Here is a 21,576-nt window from a genome sequence, read left to right as displayed (position 1 = left end):
ACGCACATATGGTCACCTTATCTTTGATAAAGGAGGCAAGCATATACAGTGGAGAAAAGACAGCCTCTTCAATAAGTGGTGCTGGGAAAATTGGACAGATACATGTAAAAGTATGAAATTAGAACACTCCCTGACACCATGCACAAAAATAAACTCCAAATGGATTAAAGACCTAAGTGTAAGGCCAGACACTATCAAACTCTTAGAGGAAAACATAGGCAGAACACTCTATGACATACATCACAGCAAGATTCTTTTTGACCCAGCTCCCAGAGAAATGGAAATAAGAACACAAATAAACAAATGGGACCTAATGAAACTTAAAAGCTTTTGCACAGCAAAGGAAACCATAAACAAGACCAAAAGACAACCCTCAGAATGGGAGAAAATATTTGCAAATGAAGCAACTGACAAAGGATTAATCTCCAAGATTTACAAGCAGCTCATGCAGCTCAATAACAAAAAACGAACAACCCAATCCAAAAATGGGCAGAAGACCTAAATAGACATTTCTCCAAAGAAGATATACAGATGGCCTACAGACACATGAAAGAATGCTCAACATCATTAATCATTAGAGAAATGCAAATCAAAACTACAATGAGATATCATCTCACACCGGTCAGAATGGCCATCATCAAAAAATCTAGAAACAATAAATGCTGGAGAGGCTGTGGAGGAAAGGGAACTCTCTTGCACTGTTGGTGGGAATGTAAATTGATACAGCCACTATGGAGAACAGTATGGAGGTTCCTTAAAAAACTACAAATAGAACTACCATACGATCCAGCAATCCCACTACTGGGCATATACCCTGAGAAAACCATAGTTCAAAAAGAGTCATGTACCAAAATGTTCATTGCAGCTCTATTTACAATAGCCAGGACATGGAAGCAACCTAAATGTCCATCGACAGCTGAATGGATAAAGAAGATGTGGCACATATATACAATGGAATATTACTCAGCCATAAAAAGAAATGAAATGGAGGTATTTGTAATGAGGTGGATGGAGTTAGAGTCTGTCATACAGAGTGAAGTAAGTCAGAAAGAGAAAAACAAATACAGTATGCTAACACATATATACGGAATCTAAGGGAAAAAAAAAGCCATGAAGAACCTAGTGGCCAGACGGGAATAAAGACACAGACCTACTAGAGAATGGACTTGAGGATATGGGGAGGGGGTGGGGTGAGATGTGACAGGGTGAGAGAGTGTCATGGACATATATACACTACCAAATGTAAAATAGATAGCTAGTGGGAAGCAGCCACATAGCACAGGGAGATCAGCTCGGTGCTTTGTGACCACCTAGAGGGGTGGGATGGGGAGGGTGGGAGGGAGGGAGATGCAAGAGGGAAGAGATATGGGAACATATTGTATATGTATAACTGATTAACTTTGTTATAAAGCAGAAGCTAACACACTATTGGAAGGCAATTATACTTCAATAAAGATGTTTAAAAAAAAAAAAAAAAAAGAAAGAGACTCGACCTTGCACCAGGAATAGAAATAAAAGTGATAGCAGGCAGACAAAAAAGCAGAATCAGAAATCTCTGTAGCAGTACCCTCCTCAGATGGATGAGTTTGAACCCTCTGGGTTTCGTTGATATAATTAGAAGTTTACAGAGATTAGAGCGCTTTTCTTACTCCAATAAAAATAAAGAGTATTTGCCCCTGTTGTGTCATTTACAAAGGATTTTCACACTTCTTGTTTCATGTGTTTGTCGTGAGAAACTGACGTTTTGTAAATGAGGAAACAGTGGCTTAGAGAAGTTAACTAATCATGCAAGTATATGTGGTGAATAAGAAGCAGAGCCAGGACTCAAAGTGCAGTCTTTTTCTTACAATGCTTATGTTATATCCACTTCACTCTGCTGGCTTCCAAAAACTGCTACCTAACATTTTCAGTAGCTAACTTTGCCGATATAGATTATTATTAATAAAGTTGAATGAACAGGGCAGCATTTTTGAGGCTACAGTCTAAAATTTAAAAAGTCTTTTTATTTACTGAGTAAAAGTGGTCATTGGCAAACCTGCGGTACCTTTATTTTGGGGTTCTCTTGGATTCCACCACAAATTTTAAAAAGTACTCAAATTTATGTAAGACTGAACCATAATGGGCTATTTATAAAATTACAATATTTGGACATAACCCTAACTTTTGAAATTAACATGAAGGAGAACGCAGCCTGTGAAAAACAGGTCACTTGGTACAAGTAAGACATTAAACTGTCCACTTAGCGAAGTCTTCATCTGGTTACAACATCACTCACTGCCCATTTCAGACTTTGATCCATAAAGACATCATGGGAAATGCTCACTATAGTAATGTAATGCATGTATGAGTTTAGAGGTAAGAGAGTGAGGGAGTGATTTCTTCTTCATTAGAAAGTTCATAAAAGAGAGATGCTTTAGTTTGGTTTTTTAAAAGGAGAACACCCTGGTTGAGTGGGCAATGAGGGTGGCAGTAAGGGATTTCCATTAAGTGGCAATAAGCTGTAGAAAAGCATGAGAATATGAAATGGGAAATGGGAAGCCACAAGTCACCAGGTGTTCTGTGTGGGACTGGATGACAGGCTGGGGGAGGGGTGCTGGAAGTGGAGGTGACTAGTGAAAGATGGCATATTAATTCAGGTCCTAGGGGGTCTGAAATGTTAGTGTTGATAGTTTGAGTCTTTTTCTTTTGTTGAGTCACTAAGTTACCATATGGCTATTTCCTTACCCATCCAAATCTTCCCAATCCTCTCACCTGACTATTCCTTGTTATAGATTCTCTCCTGTATTCCCATCCACTAGACACTTCTTTTCATTCTCCAAGCATCTCCAAAGGCAATACTAATTTTTTTTAACTGGGTGAACCATTCACATATATTATCACCAACAACCTTTGTACATTCTCATAATATAAATGCCAATATGATTACTTGGTGCTACCTCTTTCTTTAATTAAATTGCCAAGGAATTTTAATCACTTTCCAAAAATGTTTCTATTACATGGTCCTGAAAACTTAAGTTCCAGGTCGGTCATATGGGAAAATTCAGACTTACGTGAAAAAGATCCAGACTTCAAGGACTGATGAATTGTGTAGATGCTTATTATCTCTGATAGCCATTTATTTATTTATTTTTAATAAACTTATTTATTTACTTTATTTTTGGCTGCACTGGGTCTTCGTTGCTGCATGCAGGCTTTTCTCTGGTTGCGGCGAGCAGGGGCTACTCTTTTTTGAGGTGTGCAGGCTTCTCATTACAGTGGCTTCTCTTGTTGCGGAGCATGGGCTCTAGGCGCGCGGGCTTCAGTAGTTGCGGTGCACGGGCTTAGTTGCTCCACAGCATGTGGGATCTTCCCAGACCAGGGCTCGAACTCATATCCCCTGCATTGGCAGGTGGATTCTTAACCACTGCGCCACCAGGGAAGCCCCGATAGCCATTTATTTATGATGTATAAGATGCAAGGAACTTGAATTGTCCATAAAAGAATGACTTCAATTGGGTGTTAAGCCTTTGTAACTTTAAATGGATAAAAGGGAATCCCATGTCCAAAAAGAGTGTTATAGAATATATTTAAAAGTTTAGTCCTGCCTTGGAGCAGCCTCCCCTCATTAATTCGTTCTACTATTTTGATCTTATTCTGTCCCAGGTGTGCAGACAACCCATCTACTTACCCAAATCAAGTTCTTTCTTCTATATATATTGCTCCATACCATCTGTGCTCTCTTGTCAAATGCAGGCTTGCTTGTGCTTTGGAGAACCTTCTCCCTTTCTCCAGGGGCTGGTTTTGTAGTCCTTTTTTCTCTTCTACCCAACCACTTCTTAGTAGGCTGCAGAATTTTCACTGTAGGTGCTGTGGGCACTGCTTTACTTTTTCTTCTCTATAGAATCTTCTAAGACCTTCTCTGAAACAGGCCCATCTTCTCAGGAAAGCTTCCTGCCAGTGGCCCGGAGCAGAGAATCCTTGACCTCTTTGTTCCTCAGAGTGTACACCACAGGGTTCAGTAGGGGGGTGATGATGGTGTAGGTCACTGAGATTAGCTGATCCTGATCCTTGGTGTTCTCTAACTTGGGCTTGAGGTAGGCAATGGAGGCACAGCCATAGTGGACCATGAACACAGTGAGGTGGGAAGCACCTGTGGCAAAGGCCTTCTTCTGGCCCTTAGCAAAGGCAATTTTAAGGATGGTGGAGATGATGAGGATGTAGGAAATGAAAACGAATCCCATGTGAACTAGGATCACCAGGATACTGATGATTAAAGTCAGTATCTCATTGACAGTCGTGTCAGTGCAGGAGAGCGTCATCACAGGTCAGATGTCACAGATGAAGTGGGCCACCTTTGTAGCACAGAAAGGTAACCTGAATACAGATGTAACCTGTGTCATGGCTACAATCAGCCCAATGCTGCAGGCCCCCCACACCAGCTGGATGCACGCCCTCTTGTTCATGATGACAGAGTACCTCAAGGGGTTGCAAATGGCCACATAGCCGTCGTGCCCCATTGCTGTGAGCAGGAAGCAGTTGTTGATGGCCAAAATGATGAAGAACATCTGAGTGGCACAACCTGCCAGAGAAATGGGCTGACTCAGGCCTGTGAGGTTACAGAGCATCTTGAGTATAATGATGAATGTGTACATGGTCTCTGAAGCTGACAGCATGCTGGGGAAGAAGTACATGGGGGTGTGGAGGTGACAATCAAGGCTAATGATGGTCATAATGATGATACTGCCTGCCAAGGTTAACATGTACAGTGCAAAGAACATAATAAAGAGGGTGAGCTGGTGCTCATGGAAGCTGGAGAAACCCTGGAAAGTAAACTCACTCACCAAAGTGTGATTCTCTTTCTTCATTAAATCATATATGGCATCTAAGAGAGTAAAAAATTATATAAGGAACCTAGATGGTTGATTTCTGTCAATAGCAGGCTGGGCAGATTCTTTTGGTTCATCTACTTCAGGTCTCTGCTTATTTATATTCATACCCATGCTCATTTCTTTTGGGAATAAACAGTGGAGTAATGTTCTTTTCTCACTAAGGAAAAAGTACATGGCTTTTAGAGTCAAGTGGTATAAACTCATATTTTAGTTCTATCATGTACTAAGTTACCTTGGGCAAGGAATTTACATCTCTAAGACCAGTTTCCTCACCTTTTTATGGATGCAATTGTGATAAAAAACATCACAGAATTGTTGGTAGAAACATTTTAAACTGTTAAGTATCAACTTATATTAGAATTCAAACAATTATTGAATCCATTCAAGTTCAGTGGTGTAATGTCGTGCAGAGCTCTAGGCTCTGTAGCTACCTACTAATTCCCAAGCTTCTAGGGTTTAAGGTAAAGCTCTTGTCACTATGGTTTACACACTGCATTCTCATTTCAGTCTTTCAACTCTGATGGTACTACTCCTCTCAACTTCTGTGCTACACTCCTTTTCCCTAGACACTACTCAGTTTTCAAAGCTACACAAAGCCCATAACCTCTGTAAAATCCTTTTCTATTCTCTCTCTCTCACCCTGCTCCCTCCCTCCCCCCAGCCCCAAACACGTGTCCTTGCACATGGAGGTAGCATACAACTGTATACTAGCTCTTTTGTGTTGAAAGCACCATAGTGCATTTGTGATTACAAAACATGTTCACATACATTATTTAATTTCATCACCATCCAATGGAACAGGGAAGGCGAGGATTATTGTTTCTCTTCAGAAGCAGAGACTGAGGATCTGCTCCGTTTAAGAAATTGCCTGTGGACACACAGGTGTCAAAGGATGAAAATCAAGACTTGAACTCATGTCTTCTGATCCCGTGTCCATTGTTCCTCCCATTACACAAAACTGCATCATGGAACTGTTCCCATCATGGCTAGATTATATAGTCTTTGAGAGTAGGGACCATGTATTTCAACGCTTTATAACCCTATGACCACTGCAATGTAGGGCACAATGTCTGCTGATGGAATCATTGCAGGTAACTGGTCCATCAAACAAATTGCCTGTTAGAAAGCAGAGTGCTGGGGCATCACAGTGAGCTCTTCTTCAAAGAAGAGGAGTTTTCAATGTTTTTTAACCTCTGTCTCCTTTCCCTCTGTCTATGTCTGTGACAGCAACAAACAACTAAAGAACTGGGCTGGATTTTAACATTGGAATTATAACTCTAGAAGAAAGCTAACACTATGAACATCTAATTGGAAAATATACTGGTAGTGTAACTTTTCTAGTAGCCTTTACCCTATTACTAAACAACATATAATTATGTAACAGGTTAGCTATAAAAATAAATTTAATAATAGAACACATGGAGTTGCCTAAAAAGTGCATTTTGCTGGAAGTAAAGCAAATTAGTCACATTGAAAAATGACTTACTATTGGGTAAATTTCAAAGGCAAGCTTCTTTAGTGCTTTTAAGATTAATCTATTTTTCAGAAACATAACATTTTAAATAAAGGAAATCTACAAAAAGGTATTTATAAGGGATCGGTGCACAGTTACACTTCAACTCGTCCGAGCATGATATGAAAAGAAATGGTATGAGGTTGAAAAAAAATTTGATGTTAGATGTCAGGGACCATTTCTTAACAGGGAAAGTTGTTTGGCCTTGATGTGTGTACCATGGTAAGTAACTGTAAATGTATACTATGAGGCTTTATAAACAGTGTCTCTGTGGATTATGATTTGTGTGAAGACAAAAATATAGACAAGGAAACATAGCTGCTAAGTAGCAGAGCCACATTCTTTATTACCATATTAGTCAAGATAGTCTTTAATTCTGGAAGTCATTATTCCTTAGGATTAGCAGAGGATCTTTGAAAGTGGTAAATTAAGGCTAAAGAAGAACAAAAATTCATATACACCTGGACCCTTTCCAGCTTAAAATAATTTGACCCTTTAACAACAATAAAACCCATACATGTATTTTATTCCGTATGTGGCTACCTCTGTAAATGATTGAAGTCTTTTCCCAAATCTCACTTACTTTTCTTCCTGCAAATCTGTGGCTCAACAGAAAAATGGAGGTAGAGATCAGAAATGTGGCCTATTGGTCACAAGTATTCACAAATCAAGGTCATGAAACAAAGGCACCTGAATGTGGTCCTTTCTACCTGCTTTAGGGCCAGTCTAGGGCTGGAGGTAAAAGGAAAGTTACAGGGGGCTCCTCAGATACTAGATATTCTCTCCAGCTGGGGGAGGAGCTTTTGACACCCAAGAAAGGCTCTCTGGGGATCATCTCTCAAGGTTTCTGGGTGCCATTCCCTGAGCACCCTCAAGAGTCACCCTGGGGCTAGAAGCAAGCAGACAGCCGGTGCCCAGGGACCTTGTTATGTAGAGGGCACATTTACCAGATTATATGGGTTTGTGCTTTGGGACTCTCATGGCACTTTGCACTGCAAGTAGAAACAGCAGTGGCTTATTTGTCAGGTTTTGTTTTTTAAATAAATATTCTATTTTTATATAGTTGGGCCTTGGAAAACCATGGTTACAAAGCCCAAGTGAGCTCTAGCTAAGAGCCTCTGTCTTGGATTCCAGGAAATTATGCAGCTCTCCCTGTAGTCAAGAAACCTGCTCAATATCTTTTTTATTTTTTCTTCTTCTTCTTTTCTGGAACTAAAACAGTCAATCTGGCTATTGTTTCTGTCCTACTGTGGGATTCAGAAATGGGAGACCAAAGCTCAATAGACAGTAGAGACCTCTCCAGAAGGCCAGGAGACCACTGTCCGTGTCTAAAGAAACCTGAGCCAGGATTTCATTCCCCAGGCCTGTCCAAGAAAATGGTTAAATGCACAGGGCTTCACAAGCCCAGTCTGGGGTTACCTCCACACTGGTTTCCCAGCCCCAAGTCCAGCTGTTTTTTTCTCCCCCTAGGAGTATCTTATTCTCACTATTTTCCTCTTTTATATTGGTAAAAGACTAACTGAGGCATATTAAAAATTTTAAGCTTTTCTTTTCTTTTCTTTTCTTTTTTTTTAACAAAAATCAATGCAAATTGGGTAGTGCCAAACCAGAAGTTGTTAGGGGTGTCCCAGGGCCAGGAACTCAGGGAGAGACTTCTATAAAGAAAAAGCAGAAGCAAGGTAAGGAGAGTATTGACTGGCTGTAGCTCAAAGCCTGGTTGGCTTTTTGTGATTGTTTGTCCTGAGGCTTTGATTTTATAACCTGGAGGCATTTCCAGCCTTAGATTTTAGTTTGTTTACATAGGCTGCCATGGCATTGGAGGCCCCTCAGTTTGATGGCCTCCTTGTTTAGTTAATTTAACAACATGTACCTTACCTGTCTCATGGCCAGATCCTGACAATTCTCCAAGTTAATTTTTCCACACATGGCAAAAAAAATGAAGTGCCTGCATTCATACCTTGATAAACTTAAAAAATGCCACTTGTACTTGGTTTTGGTTTGTTTTTTGGTTAAGTGGGGTAGGGGGTGTTGTGTTTTTTTTGTTTGTTTGTTTCATTTTTTTTGTATTCCCACTTCTCCTTCTCTACTGAATTTGTGGTAGCTTTTAAATTTAGAAAACTATAGAAAGAAAGGTTTATAGCAAACATGAAGATGTTTATAATATTTGCTTTTATCCATATAAGTTTCAGAGACATAAGAGGAAATGCTAGCCAAATCAGGGTTTCTTAGAAACCTCAAAACTTTTCATTAAATTATCATTAATGAAGTTAGTGTCTCAACTTCTTTTCCTGGCTGTTTGCAGCTGAGTAGTATCTTCATAGCCATTATAGCCTTCAGTATTTTGGGGTCAAAGTATGATTGGATAATCTTCCATTTTGGGGCCACCCCTGTGATTAAACTTGTTTTTTTTTCTCTGCTCTAGTGAGAGAAGAGCCAATTTGTCACTCTAGATATCACTGCAAACACAAATCAGCATTGAGGCATAAAGAGGCTCCCTGCCCCCAGTGGGAAGCAGGTAGAAAGCCTCTTTCATAGGAGACAATCAAGACAGCTCTAGCAACACACAATCAGGGTAGGAAGAACTTTGTACTGTTACAATCTGAGTTCTCTGTGAAAAATTAGGAGACCATGCTGTTAGAAGATGCACTAGTGACCTTATTTTTCCTGAGGAGGTATCTTTTTGTTTTAAGAGCTGAAAAGGAAATCTAGCAGAATCCTAGGTTTATGAATAATCAGGAGAGGAAGGACAGTGGTTAGGGTTCTGTTAAGAGGTTGATGGCCAAACAACCTGACTCCTGGTTAGCAGGTCTCTCTGGGTATGGCTGTGAGAAAAACGAAAGGGCTGAGCTAAGGGAAGTGCCGTATTCCTGGGCACTGTGTCCCTGGGTGCCTTAACCTCAGCCTAGCGTTGTGTGGGTAGGCTTGTCCACATGCATGACTGTACTTGTCCACATCCGTGTTTGCTTGTACTGAAACTTGGGTGTTCCAGTTAGTGGCATAACAAACTACTTGAACTTAGTGTCATAAAGCAACAACAGTCCTTCATCATCCATCTCTGGGATACTGGTCTCAGTGAGGCTCCTCTCACATCAGGTCTCCCATGTAGCTGTGGTCAGGAGGTAGCGGGGGTTTGCTCACTCACATATCAGTCAGTCAGTGCTGGCTGTTGACTGAAATACCTACACGTAGCCTCTCCAAGTAGCCTGGGCTTCCTCACAGCCTGTGCTCTGGAATCCAAGAGCAAGCACCCCAAGACAAAGAGCCCGACAGAAGCTGTGTGATCCTTTATGTACTGGTCTCAAAAGTCAGGATGTCACAGCATGACTTTCACACCATCATAATTGTCCAGTCAGTCACAGAGACATGCCCAGTCTCAAGGGGAGGGGTACAGACTTTGCTTTGTAATGGGGGTGCAGCACACTAATAGGAGAGCATATGGAATGGGAGATACTGCATCCAGTTTTTGAAAACACAGTCTATTTGCTATAGTTAATTAGCAAATGACCAGGATCTTCTCTTGAACAGTTTAGGCTCGTTGTCCTCAAAGGGAAACAGGAAACAAAATAAAAATTAGACTAACCAAACTCCAGGCTCTACCTACTTAGGTGTTTCTGTAAACCTGACCACTCTTTTTTTTTTTTTAATTCTGAGGAATATTAAATATTTTTTTACATTTATTGTGCACTTTATTTCTATTATTATTACATTGTAATATATAATGAAATAATTATACAACTCACCGTAATGCATAATCAGTGGGAGCTCTGAGCTTGTTTTCATTTGCCACTCACTGATAGGGTTTTATTTTGTTTTTTAATTGGGGTATAGTTTTTTACAATGTTGTTAGTTTCTACTGTACCCCAAAGTGGAGTTCCCTGTGCTATACAGCAGGTTCTCATTAGTTATCTATTTTATACATATTAGTGTATATATGTCAACCCCAATCTCCCAATTCATCCCACTCCCCCTCTTTCCCCCCTTGGTGTCCATATTGTTTGTTCTCTACATCTGTATCTCTATTTCTGCCTTGCAAACCAGTTCATCTGTACCATTTTTCTAGCTTCCACATATATGCTTTAATATACGATATTTGTTTTTCTATTTCTGACTTGCTTCACTCTGTATGACAGTCTCTAGGTCCATCCATGTCCTACAAATGACCCAATTTTGTTCCTTCCTGACCACTCTTTTTGAAATGCTTAAGTTCCGGGGATTCTTGGAAAAATGAAGGGGAAGTGTGAACAACTCCTCCCCCACCACAACCACCAAGAAAATGGAAGAATCTAGATCTTCTGCTAATCTAACGTTAGACACTTGAGATGACATTAATGAGTTAGAAAGTAAAATAGGTATATATTTAGTGCATTACATGATAACTGGAAAGGCATACCAAAGTTCTAAACAATTTCAAAATTAACAAAACTCTGGCTAGGCTGACAAGAAGATTTTGAAGCTACTGGTTGCGATTTGCCTATAGGTTTTTGTATATGTTACATTTGGTGTATGTTATGATCTTTCTTTATTTAAAAAAATATTATATTTAATATAACATATCATACTTACAAAACACTATGTTTAAAATATGTCGAGATGCATAACAATAAAATAAACATTTGGAATCCCATCACTCAACTCAAGAAGTACTCGACTCAAGAATCACTTAGGTAATTCTCATTTTTCCCACTTCCTTATCTCTTTGCACTGCACCCCCCTACCCTCACCCTCACCCCCAACAGTTACTACTATCCTGATTTTTATGTTTATTTTCATCTTACTTATTTTATACCTTTATTATATGTGTATGTGTGTTTAAACAATACATTTTTTAGTTCTGTTCTTGAACTTTATAAAAATGATATACTGTATACAGTTTTTTGAGACTTGTTTTTTTAAAAAATTCAGTGTTCCTTTTCTAAGATCCAGAATGGAGCTACAGTTTATTAATTTAACTGCCTTACGCTATTCCATCATGTGAATATACCGCAATGTTTTTTGTCCATTGTCCTGGTGAGGGATAATGGGGTTGTTTCCAGATTTTTGTTATTATAAATTGTAATGTTTCAAATATTTTACGGCATACTTTCTTGATTAAATGTGCACAAGTTCCTCTAAGGTTTATATCCTTTCAATAAATAACTAGCTCATGGGATATAAAAAGTTTCAACTTTACAGGATAATACCAAATGGAATTTTGTAGTGGTTGTACCAATTTACACTGTGACAAGCGAAGAATAATAAGAGAAGTTCCAGTTGATCTACATCCTTTCATCCTTGTTATTAGACTTGCTAATTTCTGTCAAACTAGTAGATGTGACATGGTGGTGGTTTTAATTTACATTTTCCTGAATAATAAGAGGTTGAACATCTTTTCAAAGTTTATTGACTATGACTGTTTTGTCTTCTGCAAAATACTTGTTCATGTCTTTTTTTTTTTTTAACATCTTTATTGGAGTATAATTGCTTTGCAATGGTGTGTTAGTTTCTGCTTTATAACAAAGTGAATCACCTATACATATACATATATCCCCATATCTCCTCTGTCTTGCGTCTCCCTTCCACCCTCCCTGTCCCACCCCTCTAGGTGGTCACAAACCACCGAGCTGATCCCTGTGCTATGAGGCTGCTTTATCCACGTTTCCATTGGGTTGTTTGTGGTTTTTTTTTTTTATTCAACTGTAGCAGCTTTATATGTACTCTGGACACCAAAGTCTTGTCCTTAATATGTTATGCAAATATTTTCTACCACTTTGTGGCTTGTCTTTTCACTTCTTTATGGTGCTTTTTATTGAACAAAAATTGTTTTAATGGAGTCAAATTTATCATTCTTGTCTTTTTTTGTTAGCACTTTTGCATCTTCCTTGGAAAAAGAAATTTCTACCTCAATGTCAGAATAGTCTCTTTTATTTTCTTCTAAGCCTATTAATATACTTTTCATATTTAAATCCATCTGGATTTGATTTTTGTGTATGAGGTAAGATAGATGTCCAAATTCATTTTTCTTTTTTCAACTGGATAACCAGTTCTGTCAGCTGTTTGAAGAGTCCTTCCTTTCCCCACTGGTCTATAATTTTATCTCTGTCATACATCATAATTCTTTATAAGCATTGGTCAGTTTAGCCACTCCATTCTGCTCCGTTGGTCAGTTTTATTCCATGTACCCAGATGACACTGTCTTAATAACTATAACTTTATAATAAATCTTAGTTATCAGGGAGATCAACCCATCTTCTTTTATTTTTATGTAGCTGGATCTTTACCTTTCCATACAAATTTTAGATCAGGTTTTTGGAATTGCATTAAACTAAAAAAATCATTAGGGATGAACTGATAATAGGCTCTCTCTCTATTTATTTAAATGTCTTTAATTTTTGTTGTCAGTCCTCAAGATCACTATCCAGCTAGGTGATTCTCTTAGAAGGATTCACAGGGTACAGAAAAACTGCTACAGTCATGTTTATAGTTTATTACAGCAAAAGGGTAGAAATTAAAATTAACAAAGGGAAAAAAGGTCCATGGGGGCAAAGTCTAGGAGAAACCAAGCATAAACTTCCAAGTGTCCTCCCCCAGGGGAGTCACATGGACATGAGTAATTTTCTCAGCAACAATGCAAAGTGACCATAGGTGCAAAATGTTGTTGACCAGGGAAGCTCACCTGAGCCTTGCTGTCAGGCTTTTTATTAGGAGACAGTCACGTTAGGCATGTAATAACCTGCATTACTGACCTCAGGTACTCAGACTCCAGCCCTTCAGAACAAAAACAGGTGTTCACCATAAATCACACTTTTAGCATAAATGATCTGATCAAACAAATATCTGTGGTTCAAGGCCTCTGACATATCAAAACACTTATCAAGCAGAATTAATTCAAGAGCTCAGAGCTCGTCTCCCATGAGCTGGCCGAGGTCCAGTCCTAAACATAAGCCTTTCTTGGGAATGTGCAGGGTTTGAGCAGCCCAGGCCTACTGATTTAACCCTTTCCTGCACAAATATCTTTAAAGAAATTTTAATATTTTTTTCACTTTTTTAAAACTTTTAAAATATACAATTTCAGACTTACAGAAGAGTTGCAGGAGTACTATAAAAACTCCTAAATGTCTTTATCCAGGTACCCCAATTATTCACATTTTGTCCCACTTATTTTATCATTCTCTTTCTTTCATCTGTAATCTATCTACCTATATCTATCTATCTAACTTTTTTCCGAATCACTTGAGAGTAAGTTGAAGCCATTGTGTCATTTTACTCCTAAATATTTTAGTGTGTATTTCCTAGGAAGAAGCTCATTCTCTTATGTATAATTATGTATAATTACAGTATAATTATTAAAAATCAGTGTATATGTATATATATATATAGAGAGAGAGCCACATACACATATATATTAATATCAAATACAACAATACTATTACCTAATCCACAAATCATATTTAAATTACCCTATTATCTCATAATGTCCTTTATAGCTAATTTTTTTTTGTAGTTTAGTATCCAATCCAAGATTACCCTTTGCATATTTGTTTTCCTGTTTCTCTAGTGCCTTTTTATCTGAAACAGTACCTTACTTTTCTTTGTCATTCTCTACCTTGATACTTCTGAAAAGTGCAGGCCAGATATTTTATGGAATGTCTCTCAGTTTGAGTTTATCTGAAGAGTTCATCATTTTCCCCTTGCACTCATCTTTGATTCTGTTTCACTTCTTTCCCTTCTTTGTACTTACTTTGATTTAATATCCTTCATGACTAGATTTAAATTTTGAATTTTTAGTAAGAATATCATGAAAGTGATGTTGTATCATTCTCAGTGCATCATACCAGGACCCACATGATGTCAATTTGTCCTAATATTAGTGATGTTAACTTGTTTAAGGTGGTGTCCACGAGGTTTCTCCACTGTAAAGTTATTATTTTCCCTTTTTATATACGTAATTTGTAGAGTGATATATTGAGATTAATATCCTGTTCCTCATCAAACTTTCACGCTCTAGTTTTAGGATCCATTGATGATTTCCTAACTCCATCATTTCTCCTATAGACTGATATTCTATAAGAAAGAGATACTATTTAGATACTAGTAGACTTAGATGATATAGATACTATGAGATAATGTTAGTTACTGTTAACATTATTTATGTTGATGTTCAAATCATCACAGAATTGGCAAGTGGGAACTGCATGAGTCTGGCTCCTTTGTTCTTTTGACATGTCTCCATTATTCTTTGAGCAGTTTTATTTTTAATTGAGGTATAATCGATATATAACATTATATTAGTTTCAGGTGTACAGTATAATAATTTGGTATTTGTATATGTTACGAAATGTTCACCACAATAAGTCTAGTTAAAATCCATCACCATACCTAATTATAACTTCTTTTTTCTTGTGATGAGAACTTTTAAGATTTAATCTCTTCATAACTTTCAAATATGCAATACAGTATTATTAATTATAGTCACCATGCTCTACATTACATCCCCATGGCTGACTTATTTTATAACTGGAAGTTTATACCTTTTGACCCCATTCACCCATTTCATCCACCCTTCCCCTAGCCCCCATCTCTGGCAACCACCAGTCTCTTCTTTGAGCACTTCTTTAACCTCAAGATAGAGATGTTCCAGGCTCATCTTGTACTTTGCCTGCACTGTCCGCGGAATCAGCCATTTCTCTGAGAAGCTATGGTATCTTTTAGTGGAGAATTGTATTTAGAAACCAAGATCAGGATGCTAGGTGTACTTATTGCCACTGCTGTATATTTAATTTTAGACTCTAAAGCTAGAAAATTGGGGGGTTGTATTAATATTTATATCGTAATGACCATGATTCTATAATTATACCTCCAATTCTAAACTAATATCTCAGAGTGTGTTCTAGGGTTCCCCCTTTCTCACTTCTTTTCCCAACAATAAGAAACCTATTATTCTTAGTATATTTGCATATTTGTTCAAGTCTAAAATACACAGAATTTTTTTTATAAATTACTAATCCTTGCCATATCTAAAACCAAACCTGACTACTACAAGCAACTCTATGCCAATAAAATGGACAACCTGGAAGAAATGGACAAATTCCTAAAAAGGTATAACCTTCCAAGATTGAACAAGGAAGAAATAGAAAATATGAACAGACCAATCACAAGTAATGAAATTGAAACTGTGATTAAAAATCTTCCAACAGGGGCTTCCCTGGTGGTGCAGTGGTTGAGAGTCCGCCTGGCAATGCGGGAGACACGGGTTCGAGCCCTGGTGCGGGGGGATCCCACATGCTGCGGAGCAGCTGGGCCCATGAGCCACGGCTGCTGAGCCTGCACGCTGGAGCCCACGAGCCACAACTACTGAGCCCATGTGCCACAGCTACTGAGGCCCGTGCGCCTAGAGCCTGTGCTCTGCAGCAGGAGAAGCCGCCACAGTGAGAGGCCTGTACACTGCGGCGAGGAGTGGTCCCCGTTCGCCGCAACTGGAGGAAGCCCGTGCACAGCGGCGAAGACCCAATGCAGCCAAAAATAAATTAATTAATTAATTTTAAAAAAAATCTTCCAACAAACAAAAGTCCAGGACCAGATGGCTTCACAGGTGAATTCTATCAAACATTTAGAGAAGAGCTAATACCCATCCTTCTTGAACTCTTCCAAAAAATTGCAGAGGAAGGAACACTCCCAAACTCATTCTATGAGGCCACCATCACCCTGATGCCAAAACCAGACAAAGATACTACAAAAAAAGAAAATTACAGACTGATATCGCTGATGAATATAGATGCAAAAATCCTCAACAAAATACTAGGAAACAAATCCAACACATTAAAAGGATCATACACCATGATCAAGTGGGATTTATCCCAGGGATGCAGGGATTCTTCAATACACGCGAATCAATCAGTGTGATACACCATATTAACAAAATGAAGAATAAAAACCATATGATCATCTCAATAGATGCAGAAAAAGCTTTTGACAAAACTCAACACCCATTTATGATAAAAACTCTCCAGAAAGTAGGCATAGAGGGAACCTACCTCAACATAATAAAGGCCATATATGACAAACCCACAGCAAACATCATTCCCAATGGTGAAAAACTGAAAGCATTTCGTCTAAAACCAGGAACAAGACAAGGATGTCCTTTCTCACCACTATTATTCACATAGTTTTGGAAGTCCTAGCCATGGCAATCAGAGAAGAAAAAGAAATAAAAGGAATACAAATTGGAAAAGAAGAAGTAAAGCTGTCACTGTTTGCAGATGACATGATACTCTATATAGACAATCCTACAGATGCCACCAGAAAACTACTAGAGCTAATCAATGAATTTGGTAAAGTTGCAGGATACAAAATTAATGCACAGAAATCTCTTGCAGTCCTATACACTAATGATTAAAAATCTGAAAGAGAAATTAAGGAAACACTCCCATTTACCATTGCAACAAAAAGAATAAAATACCTAGGAATAAACCTACCTAGGGAGACAAAAGACCTGTATGCAGAAAACTATAAGACACTGATGAAAGAAATTAAAGATGATACCAACAGATGGAGCGATATACCATGTTCTTGGATTGGAAGAATCAATATTGTGAAAATGACTATACTACCCAAAGCAATCTACAGATTCAGTGCAATCCTTATCAAATTACCAATGGCCTTTTGTACGGAACTAGAACAAAAAATCTTAAAATTTGTATGGAGACAAAAAAGACCCCGAATAGCCAAAGCAGTCTTGAGGGAAAAAAATGGAGCTGGAGGAGTCAGACTCCCTGACTTTAGACTATACTACAAAGCTACAGGAATCAAGACAATATGGTACTGGCACAAAAACAGAACTATAGATCAATGGAACAAGGTAGAAACCCCAAAGATAAACCCACACACCTATGGTCAACTAATCTCTGACAAAGGAGGCAAGGATATATCATGAACTAAAGGCAGTCTCTTCAATAAGTGGTGCTGGGGAAACTGGACAGCTACATGTGAAAGAATGAAATTAGAACACTCCCTAACACCATACACAAAAATAAACTCAAAATGGATTTGAGACCTAAATGTAAGACCGGACACTATAAAACTCTTAGAGGAAAACATAGGAAGAACACTCTTTGACATAAATCTCAGCAAGATCTTTTTTGATCCACCTCCTAGAGTAATGGAAATAAAAACAAAAATAAACAAATGGGACCTAATGAAACTTAAAAGCTTTTGCACAGCAAAGGAAACCATAAACAAGATGAAAAGACAACCCTCAGAATGGGAGAAAATATTTGCAAATGAATCAATGGGCAAAGGATTAATCTCCAAAATATATAAACAGCTCATGTGACTCAATATTAAAAAAACAAACAACCCAATCGAAAAATGGGCAGAAGACCTAAATAGACATTTCTCCAAAGAAGACATACAGATGGCCAAGAAGCACATGAAAAGCTGCTCAACATCACTAATTATTAGAGAAATGCAAATCAAAACTACAATGAGGTATCACCTCACACCAGTTAGAATGGGCATCATCAGAAAATCTATAAACAACAAATGCTGGAGAGGGTGTGGAGAAAAGGGAACCCTCTTGCACTGTTGGTGGGAATGTAAATTGATACAGCCACTATAGAGAACAGTATGGAGGTTCCTTAAAGAACTAAAAATAGAATTACCATATGACCCAGCAATCCCACTACTGGGCATATACCTAGAGAAAACCATAATTCAAGAAGACACATGCACCCCAATGTTCATTGCAGCACTATTTACCATAGCCAGGTCATGGAAGCAACCTAAATGCCTGTCGACAGACAAATGGATAAAGAAGATGTGTTACATATATACAGTGGAATATTACTCAGCCATAAAAAAGAATGAAATTGGGTCGTTTGTAGAGATGTGGATGGGCCTAGAGACTGTCATACAGAGTGAAGTAAGTCAGAAAGAGAAAAACAAATATCATATATTAACGCATGTATGTGGAACCTAGAAAAATGGTGCAGATGAACCGGTTTGCAGGGCAGAGGTTGAGACACAGATGTAGAGAACAAACGTATGGTCACAAAGGGGGGAAAGCAGCAGGGGGTGAGGGTGGTGGTGTGAGGAATTGGGAGACTGGGATTGACATGTATACACTGATGTGTATAAAATGGATGACTAATAAGAACCTGCTGTATAGAAAAATAAATAAAATAAAATTCAAAATTTCAAAGAAAAAAGATAGAGTAATTCACTTTAGAAAGTCTCTGAAAATTGTAATTAGGTGTTGAAATTAATATTGAAAATATTGCAAAGGGGATGAACTTTTCATTACATTCTATCACTTTTTGGAAACACTGATTTTGGCTGAGACGGTTCTCCAATTTTAAACACACACATACACACACACACACAAGTACACACATATGCACTGACATACACATACATCTCTAGCTGCTTTGTTTCTCTGACCATGTAAGAGTGGTGCACTCTTCCTTTTAGACAAAGCTATCAAACAGCTGAGTGACATCCTCTCTTGAACAAATAAAGCAGATGGAGTTGTATGCAAAACAGTCAAACAGGCTTTAGCGTAATATAGAAAAAAATAATAAAATAAAAATATAAAATAAAACCAAACCTACTAAATAGAATTTAGGAATGTTCTCTGCATATACCTATGTGTGTGTGTGTCCTTTTTTGTAATCCAAATGGACTGTATTCTGTGTACTGTTATATGACTTGCTTTTTGACATAACAATACATTTGAGATGTCTTTAGAAAACAATACATGAAGGTTTTTATCATTCATTTGAACAATTGCATATAGTAAGGTAAGAGTATAACATAATTTATTTACTCTATTCTAAATATCCATGGATATTTAGGCTGTTTGCAGTTTTTGGCATTTTTAAAGGGTATTATAAAGAAAATCACTTTATATATAAAGTTCATATATAATTGTACACTTCTGGGAGCACATCTGTAGGATACATTCCTGAAAGTAAGACTTCTTAGACAGTGATATGTGCATTCAAAAACTTAATAACTTTCGCCAAACTGAAACCAAAATAAGAGGTATTAATTTACACACTTTTCATATACTTATTAATCATTTGTACTTCACTTGCTGTGAGTGTCCATTCACATATCTTGCTCATTTTTCATATTCTATCATCATTTTCTTGTAAGAGTTCTATAATAAGGAAATATGCCTTTTATTATACATGTTGCAGTATTTTTCTTCTGTTTACCATTATTACTGAGTTTGTGAGTTTGAAATTTTATTAGCATTTTATTTATGTGTTTATCAAGGTCTTCCTAACTCCAACATTATTTTTTTTAAGTACCCATGTCTTCTATACTTTTTATGTTTCAGTATTTGATTCATCTGGAATCAAATTGGTTGTAAGAAACAAAGATGTACTTCTTAAAATGAAATCAGATGCACCTTTTATTATTACCTATAACTAGGCCATTGTCTCAACACCATATATCGAATAATAAAAATATCTCATATTGTTACTACATTATGCTACCATATGCTAAATCTGCCCCTCCTCCCACAATTATTCTTCTTTGGAATTTCCCCAGTTATTCTCACATTTAACAATTAGTGGTATTTTTATTGATTTCTCATTGTATTCACAGAAATTTAAGAATAAACATCTTTAGTCTATAATACTGAGGCTTTCTACCCAAAGCAGGATTTAAATGGTAATGTTTGTCTTCTTTTATGTGTTTCAGTAGGGTCTTAAAATAGTCTTCATGTAGAAAATGAGTATTTTCGATTTCCATGTATTTGATCTGTTTTGTTTCATTTAGGAATGAGATATCTTCTTCCATTATATTTTCTAAAGGACTATTATTTTCATCACTTAGCTTTCCAGTTCACTCTCATTGGTATCTTAATCTAAATAATTCCTCAATTTATAAAGCCCTACATTTTATATCTTTGTTTATTTCTGTCATTTTCAAAGTTCCATGTTACTGCCCCCTTCTGTCCTCCCTACCCTGTTAAAATTCCACAGACTACCATTTAATTGCATTCACCTTTAATTCACGTGCCCCTATCTAACCTGACATAATACCAGTCTTGGTTAAGTCAAATTTTCCTCTTGTGCAGAGCACCCATGCAGCTGAACTTCACTGGTGGAAAATACATTCTTATGATAACTGGTCTTACTTAGAAGTCATGACATTTAACACTAAGTGGGGTCTTGATGTTACTGGGGAACCCCTCTGTATTCCTGCCTACCATTATTTCTCTCACCCTCTTTGCATCTTTTCACACATTTTTTTTCTATTCTCTAACTTCCAAAGATTCTTCCTTATCCTTTTTTAAGCACATGACTTTATTTTCTATTTCATTAAGAACAATTAAAGCAGTTAGGAGAGATCTTCCATGTAGTCCCACCAACACATCAACCCAACCATGTGCATCTGTGCTCAGTACCAATCCTTGTGTACTCTCACTGTGGGAAGCACTCCATATACTTCTAACAAGACCATCTATGCACTTGTGCACTGCACCCCAATCCCCTTTCCCTTACTCAGGACTTTGCTTTAGCAGTTTTCCTCTATGTCTTTTGAATCATCAAATTTGCATTAGATCACTTTCATTTACAAACTTATTTGCTTGTAATTTTCCTCATCCTAAAGGAACAAATATAAAGGCCAATGAAAACAACCTTCCTGTGATCCCATATCCTTCTCCGGCTACGGCCTCATTTATTTGCTTCCTTTTACGTCAAAACTCTTTGAAGGAATTGCATTGTCTTCAGTTTCTCTCCTTTTTTCTCTTGAATTCACACTAAACAGGCTTTTATCACCATCTCTCATACAGATTTTTTTTGGATGAGACCGAACACCTCATATTGCCAAATCTAACAATCAATTCTAACACAACGTACTTGGCATATTGGCAGCATTGGACCCAACTGACTAATTTCTCTTACTTGGAAATCTCTTTTCATGTGGTTTCCAGGAAACACCCTTTTTTAGTTTTCATATTTTCCCCTTCCAATGTCATATCTCTTTTCTCCTCAATCTCATGATGTTGGACTACCTCAAGTTTCAGCCACAAACCACTTCTGTATTTACAGTTGCAACCTAGTGATCACTTCCTCTTCTGGCTTTAAACAATTTCCAAACTTAAATCTCCAGTCCATACTTCTTTCCAAAATCCAAAGTTGTATGTTCAACAGTCATCCCATTTTCTCTTCTTGAATATCTCCTCAGCATCTCAAATAGAAC

The 21,576-nt window shown here is 37.7% G+C and overlaps 1 protein-coding gene across 1 annotated transcript; it reads right to left on the bottom strand.

Annotated features, from left to right (window-relative positions):
* Positions 1-3,917: 3,917 nt before the first annotated feature.
* Positions 3,918-4,844, bottom strand: LOC132352275 (olfactory receptor 10J1-like). The gene is given in 1 exon segment (XM_059902642.1): positions 3,918-4,844. A coding segment is annotated over 1 exon segment (927 nt).
* Positions 4,845-21,576: the final 16,732 nt, after the last annotated feature.

This window comes from Balaenoptera ricei, chromosome 1 (assembly GCF_028023285.1).
Source record: "Balaenoptera ricei isolate mBalRic1 chromosome 1, mBalRic1.hap2, whole genome shotgun sequence".
NCBI classification, from domain to species: Eukaryota; Metazoa; Chordata; class Mammalia; order Artiodactyla; family Balaenopteridae; genus Balaenoptera; species Balaenoptera ricei.
This window is presented reverse-complemented; position numbering and strand designations above follow the sequence as displayed.